Source organism: Rhinolophus sinicus, chromosome 1, assembly GCF_057876585.1.
Source record: "Rhinolophus sinicus isolate RSI-liver-muscle chromosome 1, RSI-T2T, whole genome shotgun sequence".
In the NCBI taxonomy this organism is placed as follows: domain Eukaryota; kingdom Metazoa; phylum Chordata; class Mammalia; order Chiroptera; family Rhinolophidae; genus Rhinolophus; species Rhinolophus sinicus.
The window spans coordinates 42,877,951-42,897,581 of NC_142501.1; the positions used below are offsets into that span (position 1 = coordinate 42,877,951).

The 19,631-nt window shown below is 36.8% G+C and overlaps 1 protein-coding gene across 2 annotated transcripts in view; it reads right to left on the reverse strand.

Moving 5' to 3' along the window:
* The window catches only part of AMN1 (antagonist of mitotic exit network 1 homolog), a 48,660-nt gene that overhangs the window by 20,828 nt on the left and 8,201 nt on the right, over positions 1-19,631 (reverse strand). For both annotated transcript variants that reach the window (XM_019736829.3, XM_019736847.3), the window contains exons 2-5: positions 14,303-14,435; positions 2,761-2,905; positions 948-1,165; positions 576-632 (exon numbers count right to left, since the gene is read on the reverse strand). In XM_019736829.3, the coding sequence (XP_019592388.1) occupies positions 576-632; positions 948-1,165; positions 2,761-2,905; positions 14,303-14,435 (553 nt within the window). The remainder of the gene's footprint in view (positions 1-575; positions 633-947; positions 1,166-2,760; positions 2,906-14,302; positions 14,436-19,631) is intronic.

Here is a 19,631-nt window from a genome sequence, read left to right on the forward strand (position 1 = left end):
TTCACTGGTTGGAAAATCTTTGAAGGGGGTTTGATGGCTGGTGAACCCTTTTGGAAGGCTTTGCTTTTAGGCTGGTGGCTGGGGGGGGTTCAGACAAAGTCTCCTTTTGCATGGGTTGATTTTCAAACATCTTCAGCTCAAAATAACTTTTATGTCACAGTAGTATCCTTTTCTGGATCACTTCATGGATCCAGAAAAATATAACGGCAAGAGAATAACTAGACCTATCAGTTAGACATGAAAATTCTAAAGAATATTGCTTTACACTGATAACTTTTCACAATCTTCATCCAAAATAAGGTTATCCTTAAATGTGTTACAAGCTAAAACTTTTGGAAAAGAAGAACTTTCATTGGAAGGAAGATGGATTTTTATTTTAAAGCATACTTTATTTCCTTCTTTACCAATTTTTCTTTACTCTGGAAATAAAGAGGTAGAGACCAAAATCCAAAAAAAGTCCATGAAAATACCTAATTGATAATAAGGCATTGGTTGTCTGCTAGGTTTAAAAAAAAAATTCTGAGGATAATATAAAAATTCAGTTAACAACATCTTTATAGATATTTTTAAATTACCTCTAATTTCTTGGCACAAGGTCCACTAACAAGTGCAACCACTCCATTGTCAGACACCTAAGCGAAAAGAAAAAGCAACACAGCACGTAAATGGAGACGATGGAAGTAACATTTTCTAAAAATCGTCACTCATTTAGATATAGTTTTATTGCCTCCCATTCAGCAAATATGTGTTTTAGCCACACATACCTTCCACCCTTACATAAAAATAATTGAGCAGAATGTGCCAAATTATATTGCAATTACTAACTACCAAAGCATGAAATGGTCAACAATTTCACAACAACAAAAATAATTATGTTCTTCTAATGAGTCATTGGAAATACATTGGGCAAACACAGTCTCTGTATTTCAAGTCTGTATTTCATTTACCTGAGTAGCTGAAAAATCAACAGACTGCAAAAATAAGCAGTTTTCTCCTAATGCGTGTAAGGACACATCAGTAATCCCTAAGCAGCCACCTAAATCAATGATCTTTAGCAGCCTGCAATTGCGTGCGAGAGCAAGGACTCCTTCATCAGTGAGGTTGCAACATCTTTTCAAAGAAGCTTCATGCAGATATGAACAAGATGAAGCCACAGCTTTTATTCCTGGGGAAAACACAATTATGTATCAATGAGCTATATATTTATATATATGAGAAATGTGACTGATTTGCTTTAGCAATGACCAGTACTGATACATTCCCTTCCATGATAGCCTTTTTCAAACTAGTCAATCTGTGAGGATATGCTTATTTTCCAGTGATGCTATCATTATTTACAATCCTTTGGAATGTTTCAGGAATTCTCTACACAGTCTGTAGTATAGTCTCCAGAATATCTGCAATTTAACGGTGAGCCATAATTGTTTGTAGATAGAGAGCAGATTTGCTTTTAGGAAGTAGCCAAATCATTCAGAATCAAATTAGGTAACTCACTAGTAAATGATTCTCCTTTGTCAAAACAAAACGTTTTAAAATAATAAAGTTAATTTTCTTGTGGACTCTGAAGAGAAAGCCAAGTTAAACTACCCAAATGTTTTAAGTAATTGTTTCCATGTTTATCCTTAGGAATCATACCTGTGTCTATACACTGTCTCTTCCCCCTTTGACTCTGCCCTTTTCTACCACCATGGTCCTTCTCTGTTATCCTGGATCAATCTTACTGCAGGTCAAGAAAAGGGAAGTCCTTAAATCCAATTAAACTGAGGCAAATGCACATTGGAGACTGGTACGTGATAATATGCCAATTAAATAAAAGAATGCTTAGGTGATCCAGGGCCTCTCAGTCATGGACAAACGTTATAGCATTGTGAAAAGATAATTTTATGGGCAAAATACACAAAAGGGAAGATGGTAAATTTATGTGTAGGTCATTTTTCTTGCTTTCCATATCTTAAGAAAGAACTTTTATTTTACTCATTATTGTCCAGCATGAAAGTGCTTTTTAGTGAGTCATTATTTGTGTAAACATTTAAAAACTTAAGCATCTTGGTGTGAGAACAGAGTGGAGTGGAGGCTGGGGGTGGAGGGGAGGGAAGGCAGGGAAGAGGGCCAGGCAGGGGTCAAAAGAAAAAAACACACAACTTATGCTTCTTTGCAGTATCATCAATATCCTAACTTGCTAAAAAAGATGACTGCAAAATATAGCCAACTACTCCCAAAACTTTCCAGAAACTTAGTTAAGTTCCTCTTTCTTATACTGAAGAAAAAGGTAAACAAAAAATAAAAACCCCTATTTTGAAAAAAAAATGGTGAAAATTCACTAATTCACATAATAGTGACACTGAAAAATGCAATTGTCTGGCTATAAAAACCTATGAATTGTACAGACTGATAGGAAGTTTAATCTGATAATTTAATTTTCTGTTGCAACAGTGCATCAAAAAAGCCTTAACAAGGTATGAACTGATCATTTCTTGTTCCATTATACCAGGCAAAACATTTAAAATACAGAGGTATCCATCCATGCTTATTTTAAATATGTTTAAAATACAAGGTACTGACTTACCCAGTGTATTTCTTAACTTCCAGCCGTTTATAAGCAAGAATTCTAATTTGGATTCTTTATTTTATTTTTACTGATACAGTTTCTATTTCTTTGACATCTTCATATTCTCTTTTGACATATTTTCCCCTTTTTTGCTCCAAAATTATATCAGATGGTGAATAGTAATGTACCAATTCATTCAGGATTAAACATACCTTTTGTAGTTATGGAAATTCTGTTTTCTTTTGAGGAATTTAAATTTAATTTCTTGAGTTTTCTGCAGTTACACAGGTGCAGGAGAGCGGTATCTGAAATATCACAGCTCCGTAGATCTAGAGTTTGGACTTCAGGATGTAAAATCTGTAATATATACACAATTTTGAAAAATTAATTTTCCCTATAAGCATAAATGTTTATTCTACATTCAGTGTTTTGGGGGTCACAACAGACAAATGGTAGATGGAAAATGCAGCAAAGAACACAGAAACATGTCTGTGTGGAGAATGATACATAAGGCAGGAAAAAGCCAAGTCTACTTCCACCTGGAGGAGCAGCTTTTACTGCCCCCAAAGTCTTTACTGGAACACACAGCACTGTTGAGAACAAATGGCTGGTATAGACTGAGACCTCAGAAGCAGAATCAAGGCGGTGGGGGAGCTTATCCTCTTCCAGTAGTTCTGTTTACTATTAAAGATTCTAGCTAAGTGCATCTTTGCTCAGCAGGAATGTCTTTAATCTCGTATACAACAAATGCTTTTAGGATACTAGTATTGCTTATCTAGAGCACTTACCTCCTTTATTCTTATTTTGGGGAGCTGGTACAAACAAACAGTATTACTGAATGTTTACTTGAGGGCAACAAATACCAGATCAATTTCAAAGCCTTCTGAGCTCTCTTTCTGGGGGTATTTTTCTTTTCTTTTACTTATTTTTTTCCAAAATAGAAATGGCTTTACTTTTCTGAATATAAAAGTAAAGCACTATTATTATTGCAAAACATTCAAACAGAAAAATGATAAAAATAATGATTTCTATTTATTGGGCACTTAACCATGAACGGTATTAAGTGTTAATGTACATTATATCATTTAATTTTCTCTCTCTCTCTCTCTCCTCCCCTCCCTCCCTCTCTCTCCTTCTCTCTCCCCCTCCCTCTCCCCCCCTCCCTCTCTCTCCCTCTCCCTCTCTCTCTCTCTCTCTCTCTCTCTCTCTCCTCCCCTCCCTCCCTCTCTCTCCCCCTCTCTCTCCCCCTCTCTCTCCCCCTCTCTCTCCCCCTCTCTCTCCCCCTCTCTCTCCCCCTCTCTCTCCCCCTCTCTCTCCCCCTCTCTCTCCCCCTCTCTCTCCCCCTCTCTCTCCCCCTCTCTCTCCCCCTCTCTCTCCCCCTCTCTCTCCCCCTCTCTCTCCCCCTCTCTCTCCCCCTCTCTCTCCCCCTCTCTCTCCCCCTCTCTCTCCCTCTCTCTCCCTCTCTCTCCCTCTCTCTCTCTCTCTCTCTCTCTCTCTCTCTCTCTCTCTCTCTCTCTCGTACTCCTGAGAGATTGGTCATTGCCATTTTATAAACGAGGGATCGAGGTACCCAGAGCTTAAACAGCAACACAAAGTACACCACCAAAAAAGGAGCAGAGCTAGGATCAGAAACCACGTCTTTTTAATTCCAAAGGCCATACGCTTTTAACCATTATAACTAAAATTATCCGTAATACCAACACCCAAAGAAAAACATTAGTTTTGATGTTTTTTGAGGTTTTAAAAAAAAACCTTTGAAAAGGGATCAGACCATAATACTTGTCAGATAAGCACCTTTTACAAAAATAATTGTGGTTGCACACTATTCCATTTTATGCATGCACCATAACTTATTAAATGCATACTACACTGGCAAACACTTAAGTTGAACATTTAGGCTGATTTAGGAGGCAATATAGTATAGTGATTAAAAACAAGTATTCTGGAGGCAGAGGCCTGACTTTGAAGCCTGAGTGTCATCAAGATCTTTTTCTTTTTGGTGCCTCACTATCCTCATTATTAAAATGAGGATAACATTTTGTGAGAAATAAAGGTGTCTCACTTATTATATGCTGTATATAACTGTCAAGTATTTCTATTATAAATGACATTATGATGAGCATACTCGTACTTCTGTACTTTGCTGAATTATTTTCTTGAGGTTAATACCAGTAGTAAATAGTAATTACATGAAGTGATGGAGATGCTAACTAACCCTATTGTGCTAATCATTTCACTACACATGTATCAAAACATCACTGTGTGTTTTACAATTTAAACTTATACAATGTTATATGTCAAATATATCTCAATAAAACTGGAAAAAAATACCAGAAGTAAAATTGCTGAATCAATGTTATACAAAATTTTAGGACTTTTGACAGTTAATGCCAAATTGTCCTCCTAAAAGGTTTATCAATTTCCATTCTCATCAGCAGTGAATAAAAGTGACATCTCCCCACACTACTACAAATACTGATTTTTTTTTAAGTCTCTGCGAAACTAAAGGACAAACTGTGACTTTTATTTCTAATGAGGTTAAATGTCCTTTTATACGTTATTGGTGATTTATATTTCTTTCCTTTGAATATTTCCTGATTCATCTATTTTAGCATTTGTTTTGGTTTTACTTATTGGTTTGTGGAGATTCTTTAAATTGTCAAGATAAAAAAACCTGTAGAATTTCATACGTATTGCAAATATTTTTCCTGGTTTGCTACTTGACTTTGCTTCTTTCTTTTCCTTCTTGCCAAAAAGCAGCTCGTTTTGATGTAATCAAATACATCAATCTTTTTTCTTCTTGGTTTCTAACTTTGGTGTCAATTAATTTTGACCAAGAACTGCTAACAGAAGCTTTATTGGCAGTCCTTAGGAATTATAATTCTGGAGCTACAAACTTGGGTAGAAACCCAAGTGTGTTCCAAGGGGAAAAGAGACAGGAGTTTATAAAGACAGAAAAAAAGGGGTTTCCAAAGGAGTCACACAAGTTGTTTTGAAAGAGCTGTGACTGGTGCTGGCAAGCCGACTTACACTGTGCTATATATGAGTGTTGCTTACGTCTACAGCTAAGTGAAAAATGTATTTCTTAATAGAAAGTTCAGTGATGCTGAGCCAATTCCAGGAATTTTATCAAGATGCTGCCATTGTGGTTTAGTCCAGTTCAAAAGTTCAGTTTCACATGGAGGGTGTGTGTTAGCTCAGCTTCCTAGACGCCTTTTGCCTCTATTTTAGATGGCTCTCTTGACAGTATCAACTCCATTTTGCTGTTTTCTTTCAGTTTCCCCTTTTGATCAAGATTATTTCCTTAGAAAGCTTTGATGCTCAATCATTAGGAAGCATCCCTGGACCATCAATGAAAAAGCAACCTTGATCCCCATCACCAGGCAGGCTCATTGCTGGTATGCCATGTTCCACACAGGAGGGAAAGCAGTTTTCTGAGAGTATAATAGGAGAGTTTATGGCAACACTTGAGCAACAAGGAGGCTGGTCGGAAGCAGACTTAAGTCACATATTCCTCAGATCAAAAGTTCTTTTGTAGAGGTGGTCTCAGTCGCATTTATTCATTGTCACATCTGGGCACTGGGCTACTATTAGTCTGGTAGTGGCTATTAGTTGTTGGTCGAAGTACCTGGCAAGACACCTCATTAAGGTGCCAGACAGTATAATCACAAAAACCAAGATGATCACAGCCTGTAATATACAACAAAGCCAGGTTCCTATTCCTGCAGGCAGTCAGCTAAATAAGTCTTATCTAATCCCAATTTATAGGGTAATGTTCTGCCTATTCAAGGAGTTTATATTTTATTTCAGAACTTCAAACTGTTGTATCAGTTTACCTGAGATGTTGACATAGAAACAGCATTCCTCTCCCAATAGCACACAAGGACACTTTGTTGGGTGGCTAACACATCTAGAGCTCTGGATTTGTACTACTATCGCAGCCAGACTGTCAGTCATTTCTTTTCTTCAAGGGCAGTTACAGTAGCATTCTATGATTGTGCTACAAGAACAAAAAAGATTTCTGATAGACTTTTCTAGTTCAGCTACTCCAAGCCAAGGAAGGAAAGCTCTAGCGAAGGCATATCCAAAACCTTGCTTATCTATTATGGGGTTTCGGGTGGAAAGCAGACTGGAAAAACCATTACCTGAAATCCCAATTCTGTTTGGTTTGTTTTGAAGCTTATACACAAAAGGGCATGCACTGGGGATAATGACAGAGGACAGGAGAGACTTTCTGGTGACAGCATCTGGTGACATAACAATACCATATCCACTTTACTATTGGGTTGGCAAGGTGACATATATTTGGGTCCCACATAAGAAGAAATACCCAGTGCCCTCAAGTGAAAGCATGTATTAGTCTGTTCAACCCAGACTCTGGGGGAAGTATTAAGTCCTATTTCTGAGGCAGGGATTCATGTCCCCCATAGATTAGATGATCATAATAGTCATCAATGCAGAAGACATTAAAGTCATCATATGAATCAACATGAGAATGATTAAAGTAGGACCTGAGGTTTCTATATATTTGGGTCAGAATTGAAAGATTAGCACGGGTTTGGTTCTTCCAAGTTTGGGGGCTGGTATTCCCTAAGAGATAAATTTCATTTATTTTCCACCAAACACCACATTTTTTTATCTAGCCCCCAAGTAGTATTCAAAAGCAGGAGGACATCTTTTTAGGATTAAATGGTGTTATTTCCCGAATTTCGCCATACTAGAGAGGCATTATAAGAAGTAACATTGTAGTCACTTAAGGCCCATCGAGGTGTGAACTCATGTTCATCTGAATCATACAAAAGAGTGTAGTTATACATTTCTAAGGGGCCAAAACCCAAGATTCTGCAGGAAATTTTGAAAAATTTATATTTTCAAAACAGACAAATCATAAGTAAGTCCAGACTGTATTTATGGGTATTCCCTTGTGGGTTGGGGGGACCATATAGATAGATTTGGCTACAGAAAGGTTGCATGTTCCATATGTCCAGTTAGGTTTTGTAAGCTTTCAAGGCTTAGAGGCCAAGCCACTAATTCTGGTTCATCATGAGAATGGGTGCACATCAAACAGTCAGTTAAGTTGGCACTGTTGGATAATGGTTGGACAGTGGGAGCAAAAGGATGTTGAAAGGCAAATAGGGTAGTCATTGCAGTAAGCAGACATAGGCATCTGAGTATGTTCATCTTGAAATTAGACTAACAAGTGAAGACAAGGAACGTTATTTTCTCAAGAGTTTTGTTCAGGCAAAAATTAAGTAATGATGTTAATATAATCAGTAAATGAAACAAAGGTGTCAAAGGGAAGACCAAATGTAAGGGTTGCTGAGTGGACTCATGTATGATTGGACTGGCCTGGTCCAGGGTCTTGAGACAGCTGTCTACATCTGGTGTCATTTGCTTCAATCCCAGAATGAAAATTCTACTGGTGGTCTTGAGTTGTTTAGATTTTCAGCTTAAGATCTCAATAGGCTGAGACGACCACTCAGGTGTGGGTATCCTTTTTAAATGAGAAACATTAACCCATGAGTCAATACCCTTAAGTTTAGTGGCACAAGGATTAGCTGGTAATATGTGATATGGCCCTTTCCATTATGGATGAAGGGTATCTTTATGGAGATGGCATTTCCAACAGACATAATCTCTGGGTTGGAGATCATGATATTGCCCATCTCCTGGGAGCACGCTATAGAAAGATTGTTCTATGAGCTGTGAGTTAGTATTAAGGGCCTCCGTAAGCTCTTTACAGTAAAGCAGGAGGTCTCCGTTCAGCAATGCAGGTTCATATATTCCTTGATCTAATCTCATGGGTGTTCCGATAATGATTTCAAAAGGAGACAGTCTATGTTTGCCGAAGGGAGTAGGTCTTAGGTTGAGTGATACCAAAGGAAGAGCTTTATTCCAAGGCAGATTAAAAGTCTCTACAAGTTTTGCTATTTTGAGTTTTGATTATCCTATTAGTCCGTTCTACAAGACCAGAAAACTGGAGATGATAAATGTATTGGAAATGTTGCAAAACCGGCCAGATCTTACATACAGATTATATAATTTGTCCTTTGAAAGGAGTTCCTTGGTCACTATGGAGCTCTGCAGGGATTCTCCAAGTAGAGATTTTTTCTAGTAGTTTACATACTGCTAAGACTGTGGCTCTGTGGCATGGGAATGCTTCCACCCAATGAGAAAACACAAATTTTTACTAACACACATTTGTATCCTTGAGAAGGGGACAACTAAATAAAGTCCATTTGCCACACCTCAAAGGGTCTAAAGGAAAGGAAGTTTCACAGAATTGCAGTTTCTGTTTAGATACCTTATATTCCTTTATTGCTAGTTTTCAAAGGAAGTAGAAATTATATTTAAGGGATGCTTCAGAGGGTGAGCAGAGGAGGAGGTCATCCACATGGAGTAAAAGAGTGGACTGGTAAGGGAACTATATATCTGCCTTTAAAATTTGGGAAAAGTAAATCAGACTTTCAGTGCAGCTCTGAGGATTATTGTCCAAGTATATTGTCCTTCCCATGTGAAAGTACATAAAAATTAGCTTTCAAGATCAACAGGAATGCTAAAAACAAAACAAAAACACATTGCAAAGAACTATAACCGAGAAGAATTTACTATTTGGTGGTATGGCTGAGAATCGGGTGTGAGAGTTAGGCCCAACTGAGTGCCTAGGTATGACTACATTATTTATGGCTCTTAGCTCTTGAACAAATCTCCAGGGTTATTACAAGGGCTCATGCAAGGAAAGATGAGGCCTTGTTTGAGATATTCCTCAATGATTCCTTCAATGGCCTCTGCATTTAGAAGGTATTGATGGATGTTGGGCAGAGGTTTATTTTGTCAATTTGAATTTTCATTGCTGGTGTGGAATGAATGCAACCGATGTTGGTGGCATTTTTTGACCAGTTCATTTGAAATGGAATCAAAAGGAGGGTTTGGGTCAATTAAGGTGACTGAAAAAAATAGTTATGGATGAGTCCATAGACAAGTCTCTCTTGAAAGTCATTAGTTAAAAGCTCAAGATATAAGCACACTTCCCCCTTTTGAGAGAAGAAAATATGGGCTTGTGAGCTTCAAGCAAGTCTCATCCTATGAGATTAATAGGGGCAGAGAGAACTAAAAGAAATTGATGAGTTCCTTGAAAAGGTCTAAGTTGAAAAGTAATCAGAAGAGATTTGGAGACAGTCGTGTTGATTGGAAACTTCTACCATTTGTATGGTTTCAGTACTCCAAGGAAGAGAGATGGAGGCTCGTGGGACTAACAGCTGAGAAGGTGACTCCAACACTCACCAGGTCTTTAGTTTCCTCATTCCTAATAGATCACTTTTTCCTAAGGAATTAGTAAGGAGCATGGGAAGGCTCCCTTTTTGATCCTTGGAGCAAACTTATTACTGAGAAAACTTTGGTTGAATCCCTGAGGCGAAGTCGCAAGAGGGCTGTTGGCCTTGTAATTGCCTTTTGAGCTCTAAACAATCTTTCTTCCAATACCCAGGCTTTTCTGCAATAATTACAAACCCTTTTAAATGGTGGTTTGCCTTAGGGACCCTGAGAGGGAGATTTAACCATCAATTATTACAGATTAAAGGTTTATTCATTACTTGAGTTGCTTGAATTTGGGCATTTAGGGCTTATGTAGCTTCCATTTTGGTATCTTTTTAGATAGCTCAGGAGAGTTGCTCGGCATAGCTTCCTAAATCATGGGTGTGGCATGGTGGCCCAAGGAAGTTGTCATTTTTTTAACCTGTTGTTCAAGTTTGTCTTGTAGACCCTCAACAGAAGATGAATTAAAATGTATTGAGGTGTCACCATTGACTTCATCTGCACTGGAATACTGTTTAAAAACTTTTTCAAATCTATCATAGTAATCAAAAACAGTTTCATGAGGTTTTTAAAGATATTTTAGAATTTTCTGCCAATCAGTAACTCAAGGAAAGCCTCAGGTATCTTTTCATGAAGCAGTTTAGCCAACTTTGAGACCTTGTTCATGGCTTCTTGTCCTCAACAGAAGTTAATAGAGTCTTTCTATCTCACCTTGTCTATCCATTCTCTAGCATGTCTTTCTCCTACTAGCAGGTGGATAAGCTGATAGAGGTCAGAGAACCCTGGTTCATATGTTTGGATAGTGAGCAAAAATTCTCTAGCAAACCCAATGGGGTCCTCTTTGGAATTAGGGAAATATTTAGTAATGGCACCGAGTTCAGCTTGAGTCCATGGCATATAAGAAACAAGGGGCTCTCATCCTGGGCCAGGCCCATTCAGTGGCTTGAATTTAAATGGGGCAGTAAGAGTAGGGGGTGTCTAATGGAGCCTCAAGTTCATCCTTATAAAAAGGGAGCTCAGTGAATGAAGGATAAAGAGGGAAAGGAAAGACAGGAACCAAAGGAGCAGAAGTTGTAGATAAGGAGACATCAGAAGAACATTTAGAAGTTTTTTCAAATTTAGTAAGCCTCTGAGATAACTCGGAATTTGCTATGATTAATTTAGAACTTGTGTTTTTGAGTGAAGCAGTTTTTGAATCACTTATAGGTTTGGAGGCCTCAAAATGTCAATTAAAATACGCTTCCTATAAGGTTGCTTAGTTTTGTAGCTTTTTTCCAATTGACTGTGGAGATAGACTAAATTAGGGATTTCAAAAGAGCCCCAAGTTGGCCAGTTGAACTGTAAACTGTCCTCGGTAATTATGGTCCAGCAAGACAGAAATTTGCAAGATGAGGAGGGACTGTAATTTTTGGACATAGATTCAGTACAAGTTCCAGAAGGTGGCTGTTCAGCAGCCATCCCTTTAGAAAGTGAACTTCTCATTTTTCAAAAGAGTAATTACTTGCCACACAGGTGTTTTAAGTTCTGTAGACAAAAATGCTGGCAACAGAGGATGCCCAAATAGAGCCTGAACCTCAACCAAAGTGGGAGATTCAGGTCCAGGAGGACTTACCACAATAATCCGGGACCACTGGGGAGATGACAGAGTGCAAGGGACTCTTGTTGGTACCTTACTCAAATCAAGGGAGGTATCGGAAGTGGAGGCAAGTCACTCTGGATCCCACTTCTCTGACACCATGTAATGTCAATCAGTTTTGACAAAGAACTGCAAAGCAAACAGAAGCTTTATTTGGGGTCTTTAGGAATTGCAATTCTGGACACATAGATTTAGGTAGAAACCCAACTGTGTTTGGAGGGGAAAAGAGAGAGAGTTTATAAAAACTGAAAAAGGAGGGCTTGCAAATGGTTTACACAAGTTGTTTCAAAAGAGCTGTGATTGGTGTTGGCAAGCCGACTTACACTGTGCTATATATATATGTATATGTATATGTATATGTATATGTATATGTATATGTATGTGTGTGTGTGTGTGTGTGTGTGTGTGTGTATATATATATATATGATTGATTGCTTATATATATTGCTAGGCGAAAAATTTATCTCTTAATGGAGTTCAGTGATGCAGAGCCAGTTCCAGGAACTGTATCAGGATGCAGCCATTTGTGGTTTAGTCCACATGAAAAATTCAGTTTCATATGGAGGGCATGTGTTAGCACAGCTTTCTAGAGGCTCCTGGCTCCATTTTAGATTGCTTTCTTGACATTATCAACTCCATTTTGCTGTTTCTCTTTCACAGTGTCATGTCAAAAAAGGCCTTCTCCATTCAGAGACTATAAAAGGATTTAGGAAATATTACAAAATGAGCTTTCCAAAGATATTAATTTTGCACCAGATATTAATCTTTGCACCAGATATTAATCTGGCTTTTTGAATAGTTTTCTAAGCAGCACTGTTGTAAGGATGGGGATTAGAGGGAGAGCACCAAGGAAAATCATACTTTTGTTTTTTTCTATTTCATTCATCTTCTTACCCCATTTCTATTGTGGTAATATTAGGCTTAAATGAATATTAAAGATTGCCATAAGACAAAAATTTAAATCCCTGAAATACAGACTAAAAAGATAGAACAAAATGGAGATAGTTGGAAAGGGAACTCACCAATTTTCTGTCGTGTCATAATGTTTCATCTGTTAGCCATGCATAAATTATATAGACCCACAGAATCATCAACAGTAAGAATCTGGACATAGTATTCTACCTCCACAGAGCCAAGCAGACTACAACACTAAAATGTCTATGTTCAAATGCAAGTTAACATGAAGAAAATAAAGCATTAGGCACATCAGGTTAATGTAGAAGAAACACTAAGACACCCTGAAGCACAATTACAAGGTGAAGTCACAGGGATGGTCACATGCTGGAGTGCTATCATCAGAGTCTGCTTGCTTTTGATCACAGGCTTTGGACAGAATGTGTGTAAAGACAGCAATTATACAATAGCCCCGCCCTTTATCTGTGATTTCAGTTTTCAGTTTCAAGTACCTATGGTCAACCATGATCCCAAAATATTAAATGGAAAATTCCAGAAATAAACAATTCATAAGTTTTAAATTGTGCACCTCTCTGAGTAGTATGAAGTCTTGCACTGTCCTGCTCTGTCCTGCCCGGGATATGAATCATACCTTTGTCCAGTGCATGCACACTGTATATGCGACCTGCCCAGTAGTCACTTAGTAGCCATCTAAGTGATCAGATTACTGTAAGGTATTGCAGTGCTTGTGTTCAAGTAACCCTATTTTACTTAATAATGGCCCCAAAGCACAAGAAGAGTGATGCTGATAATTCAGATATGCCAAAGAGAAGCCACAAAGTGCTTCCTTTAAATGAAAAGGTATGTATGCATAGGAAAAACCATAGTATACATAGGGTTCAGTACTATCCATAGTTTCAGACATCCACTGGAGGTGTTAGAACACATCCCCCACAGATAAAGGGGGAACTACTACTGTAGTTCTAGTCTCGGCTCACAGTGATGATAGCTACAAACCCATTTTACAATTAAGAAAGCTGAGGCTCAATGTCAGAAAGAATGGCAAAACTAGGGTTTTAATTCAGGTTGGGGACCCTTACTATATTTACTGCCTTACAGAATAGCCAATTTTAGCTTGGTTGTAGAGAAGGGAAGTAAGTATAAATTAACAGAAGTGTGAGGAATCCAGAAAAAGAATGAGAAGAGTTTAATGGAGTGATTTTCAACTGCTGATTGTCATCCATGAATGGATAAAATCAATTTATTACGCTGTGATCAACATTTTTAAAGGAAGTAAGATATAACGGAATAAAATAGAGAATATCAAAGTGTACTGCACACAAAACAGTGAGTCCTCAATGTCATCAATAGGTTCCATGACTTTAAGCCAAACAACATATAACGAAACCAATTTTACCACAGGCTAATTGATATAAACAAGAGTTAGTTCTATGGCACCTCATCAACATTATAACACAATGATGTCATTCAAGGACCTGCTGTATTGTTACACTTAAGTGTGCTTTGTGTACTAGAGTCATGATGTAATAAATATCTCATTGTGGGTCTTTTTTATTTTTTTGCCATTTGTTTATTCACCCTGCATGTTCATTTTAATTTTTTCCAGTTTTATTGGGGTATAATTGATAAAAAAGTTTAAAACTTTTTGAAAATATGGAGATCAAGGGGACTGGTACTATGAAGACAAGGGAAATAAATGAAAGAATGGTAGGAGAGTTTTTAGGAATTACTACACATGAACATTCTGGTTATCTGGAGAAATAAAAAACTCTGATGTTATATTATATTTTAAAATTATTACTAATCCTACTATATACAATTGCTCCAGAAATCTGAAACCATATCCAAAGAGTAAAATATGCTTGCTTTACATTTGTACATACTCTTACCTCACTTATGTTCGAATCTGTTATCTGCCCCTGCAGGCTCATTATTTTAATCAGTCTATCTTTTATGTTGGGAGGCAAAGGCTTAATGTCTGTGACATATCTGGAAATATTCTTCATGAAGCACCAAAGGCATCTGAAATACAAATATGATATAGTAAATGATACTGTACCAGTACTGATTCTTAATATTTGTTTAATGCTGTTTGTTAGTACTTAGTCCTTTCATAAAGAGGATGTATATTTATATTAATATTTATAACTTAAGCTTTGTAAGATTCAAAAGCTTAGTCTGGACTCAGTTATTTACTCAGCTCTTCCTCTTAGAAGAGTGATTTTTAACTGCTGTGATTTTTAACTTTTTTTCTCAGCATACCTTGTTTACTCAAATGCATTCTAAATGACCAAAAAAAGTGTTTTTTCTAAGTCAGTCTCTATTTCCTAAGACACAAGATTTCAGTCATATATTCCTAAATAAACATTAAACTAGGGACTACTCATTGACAAGTTTTATCTGTTAATCCATCAATCTTGTTTTCACTATTATTCTTAAAAATTATGCACATGAGGAAATCACTACAGAAAGAATTATAACCACAAAGATCCCACAAATAGTGCAAATCATAGAAATAACAAACTTAGTACCGGAATTGTACCCAAGACACATATAACCAACATATCTCATGTGGCCTGAAATTCCAACTATCTGAGAAACTCATACTTTAAACAAATAAATATAAATCTTTTTAAATTTCTGCCTACAAATATTCCCAAATATACAAATATACAAATTTTCCCAAATTTACATAATGAATAAATGTGGGCATTCACTTAAATTTTTTTTTTAGGACTATCTTTATTTTTTCTTTTCCTCTTTTGGTTGCCTCGGCCTTTCCCTCTCTTATCCTTCCCTCCTCCATTATTTTAATTCTTCCCACAACTTAGTATATATTCTTTTTTATTTTTCTCTGTGCTTGTACAGACACACACATACTCACACATTTAAAGGGTTTCCTTAAATGACAGCATTCTACACTCTTTCTACACCTTATTCAATATCTTATGGAACTCTTTAAAGCATCAAGTATAGTTTTAATTCTCCTTTAATGGCTATATATGTCACAGTGTGAATGATTTAGTCATTCCCCCATTGATAAGCATTCCACTGTTTCTAGGCTATGTTAACATATGAGTATTTCTGTGTACATATCTGTGTATGTACACAAAATTATTATGGGAATATGATTATTTATTAATAGTATTATTTAATTCTTCTATGTTCTATGTTCTACTAAATCTGTAGAATTCTTAGTTTATAATACTTGTATTTTGAAAATTTTCTTTTCATCTGAACTAGTTTTTGCTAGTTTATGTGCATTAAAATGTGTTTTAAAATGAAAAATTTCAAAGATACAGAAAAATAAAATAGAATGATATAAATTCATGTACCCAAAACCTAGAATTTTAAAATTTTACTATTTTATCATAATGTATCAGATATCCTCCTTAAAACACAAAGCATTTCAGATAAAATAAAGCCTACTCAGACTTACTATCTTTATCTCCCTTTGCAGAGGCAACTTCTACCCTGAAGTTTTTAAAAGTTTCTGTCCGTGATTTTATTATATTTTTAATAATAAAGTAAATCCATAAGTAACATAGAATACTGTTTTTTATATTTATAAAATGTAGTGTATTATCAAGTTTCTATCATGACTCAATTTGTCAATTGCTCATGTAATTATGATAATTTTTCTTTTTATAAGATTATAGCCTTCGTTGCATATTTATGATCATTATATCTTCTTGTGGAATATTCTTATTATCATTAAGCAGTGTCCCTGTCAAACAATATTAATGTTTGTCACTTCAGATTTTATTCAGTCTGGTTTTAAAATTGCTCCACCATCTTTCTTTAGCTTCTTTTGTTAATATGTTTGCAAGATTCATCTGCAGGCACGCAGATAGCTATAGTTTGCTCATTTTTATTTTCAGTTGGTTTATGTCCATTTTCACTACTGCATAATATTCCATTGTTTTAACAATTTATCTATTCTACTGTTGATGTACAGTTGGGCAGTTTATAATTTTTTACTATTCTGAATGTTAATGTGAATACTGTTGGACATGTCTTTTTGTGCACATCTTTTTGTGCACATGTACCTGTGTTTCAATTGAGTATATATCTAGGAGTACATATACTGGCTCATAGGGTATGCTAATATAGGGTATAAAAATATTAGTTTAATGCCAAACAGTTTTCCAAAGTGGTTATACTAACTCACAATCTTACCATCAGTCAGTTAGAGTTCTTGGAATCCACATCCTTTTCAAAACTTGGCATTGTCACTCTTTTTAATTTTAGCCAATTTAGTGAGTGTATAGTAGTAATGCATTGTGGCTTTAAATTACAATCCCTAATTATTAATTAATTTGAACACATTTTCATCTTATTTTTCCAAAAAGTACAAAATGCTTCATTTTCACTCGTTAGTTACTTGTGAACCACAGAGCATGGGGCTCCTAAAAGAAACATTGATATTGAGTATGAGGGAAGATAGGGCTGGTTGAAGTCCCCTTAATTTTCCTTTATTTAAAATTTATTTTATTTTTCAATTACAGTTGACATTCAATATTATTTTATATTAGTTTCAGGTGTACAGCACTGTGGTTAGACATTATACAATTTACGAAGTGACTCCCCCCAATTAATCTAGTACCCACCTGGCACTATACATAGTTATTAAAATATTGTTGACTGTATTCCCTATGTTCTGCTTTACATTTCCATGACAGTTTTCTAACTACCAATTTGTATTTCTTAATCCCTTCACCTTTTTCACCCAACCCTCCAACCCCACTGCCATCAGGCAGCCATCAGTTTGTTCTCTGTATCTATGAGTCTGTTTCTGTTTTGTTTGTTCATTTTTGTTTTTGGGATTCCACATATAAATGAGATCATATGGTATTTGTCTTTCACTGTGAGTTTTTTCACTTAGCATAATACCCTCTAGGTCTATCCATATTGCAGCAAATGGTAAGATTTCATTCTTTTCTATAGCTGAGTAATATTCCATTGTATATATGTACCAAAATTTCTTTATCCAATTGTTTATTGATGGGCACATAGATTGCTTCAATATCTTGGCTATTGTAAATAATGCTGCAATGAACACGAGGGTGCACATATCTTTTTTTAAAGATTTTATTGGGGAAGGGGAACAGGACTTTATTGGGGGAAGAGTGTATTTCCAGGACTTTTTTTCCAAGTCAAGTTGTTGCCCTTTCAATCTTAGTTGTGGAGGGTGCCGTTCAGCTTCAAGTTGTTGTCCTTTCAGTCAGTTGTTGAGGGCGCAGCTCCGCTCCAGGTCCAGTTGCCATTGCTAGTTGCAGGGGGCACAGCCCACCATCCTTTGCGGGAGTCGAACCAGCAACCTTCTGGTTGAGAGCCTGTGCTCCAACCAACTGAGCCATCCGGGAGCTCAGTGGCAGCTCAGCTCAAGGTGCCGTGTTCAATCTTAGTTGCAGGGGGCGGAGCCCACCATCCCTTGTGGGATTCGAGGAATTGAACTGGCAACCTTGTGGTTGACAGCCCACTGGCCCATGTGGGAATCGAAAGGGCAGCCTTTGGAATTAGGAGCATGGAGCTCTAACCACCTGAGCCACCGGGCCGGCCCCTGCATATATCTTTTTGAATTACTGTTTTAGATTTCTTTGGATAAATACCCAAAAGTGGAACTGCTGGGTCATAGATATTCTATTTTTATATTTGGATTGTTTCCACTTTGGGGCTGTCATGGATAATACTGCTATAAACATTCATGTACAAGTTTTGGGGTGGACATATGCTTTCATTTCTCTTGGGAACATATCTAGGAGTTCAACTGCTGGGTCACATAAGCTGCTGGGTCATAGGGTATGTATAAACTTTTGAGGAACTGCCAAATCGTTTTCCAAAGTGGCTGCCCCATTTTATATCCTGCAAGCAGGGTATGAGGTTTCCAATTTCTCATTCTTCCAACACTGGATATTATTTGTCTTTTTTATTATAACCATCCTAGTGGCTATGTAGTAGTATCTCATGGTTTTGATTTGCATTTCACTAATGGTTAGTGATATTGAGCATCTTTGCATGTGTTTGTTGGCCATTTGTGTATGTTCTTTACAGAACTGTCTAATCAGATCCTTTTCTCATTTTTAAGTTGCGTTTTGCTAGTTATTGGATTCTCAGTTGACTTTTTTCTTTCAGCACTTTGAATATGTCATCCCACTGCTTTTTGCCTTCATTGTTTCTGGTAAGCAGTCCACTATTAAGCTTATTGGGGTTCCCTTATACATGTGTAGTTTTCCTTTTGCTGCTTTCAGATTTTTTTTGGCCTTTGGCTTCAGCATTTTTACTATATTTCTATGTATGGATCATTTTCTGTTTATCTTACAAATTCATTGAGTTAATTTCATTTCATTGAGTTTCTTGGATGTGCTGATTAATGTTGCTCATTAAATCTGGCTTTTAGCTATTATTTCTTTAAAAAAGTTTTCTCTTCCTTTCTCTCTCCTTTCATTCTGGTACTCCCAACACATGTATGTTGACATATTTAATGGTATCCCATACTTGTCTGAGGTTCTGTTCCATTTTCTTCATTTCATTTTCTTTCTGTTCCTTAAATGGCATACTCTCTATTAATTTATCTTCAAGTTCATTAATTCTTTCTTCTGCCAGTTCAAATCTACTGTTGAGTCCCTCTAGACAATTTTATTTCAGTTATTGTGCTTTTTCAATTTCTGTTTGGTTCTTTTTTATTTTATTGTTTTAATTAGTTTATTAGGGTGACAATTGTTAGTAAAGTTACATAAATTTCAGGTGTACAATTCTGTAATACATCATCTATATGTCACATTGTATGTTTGGTTCTTTTTTATATATATAATTTCTATCAATTTCCATTTGGTTCTTCTTTATAGATAATTTCTATCTCTACTGATATTCTCTATTTGATGAGACATTGTCATACCTTCCCTTACTTCTTTCATTTTTCTTTTTAAAAATTAGGTGAGGGAGCTGGCCTGGTGGCTCAGGTGGTTGGAGCGCCATCCTCCAAACACCGAGTTTGCTGGTTTGATTCCCACATGGGCCAGTGTGGGAATAGCTAAGATTGTGAACAATGGCTCTCCCTGGAGCTGGGCTACTATGAGCAGCCGGAAGTTGGCGTAAGCTGTTGTGAGCTGCCACGGGCTGCTATGCTGCCGTGGGCTACTGTGTGTTGCCAGGAGCGGCCAGTGGCCAGTGTTAAGTGGTCGGCAGTCTGTGTGAGTGGCCAGCAGCCAGCAAGAG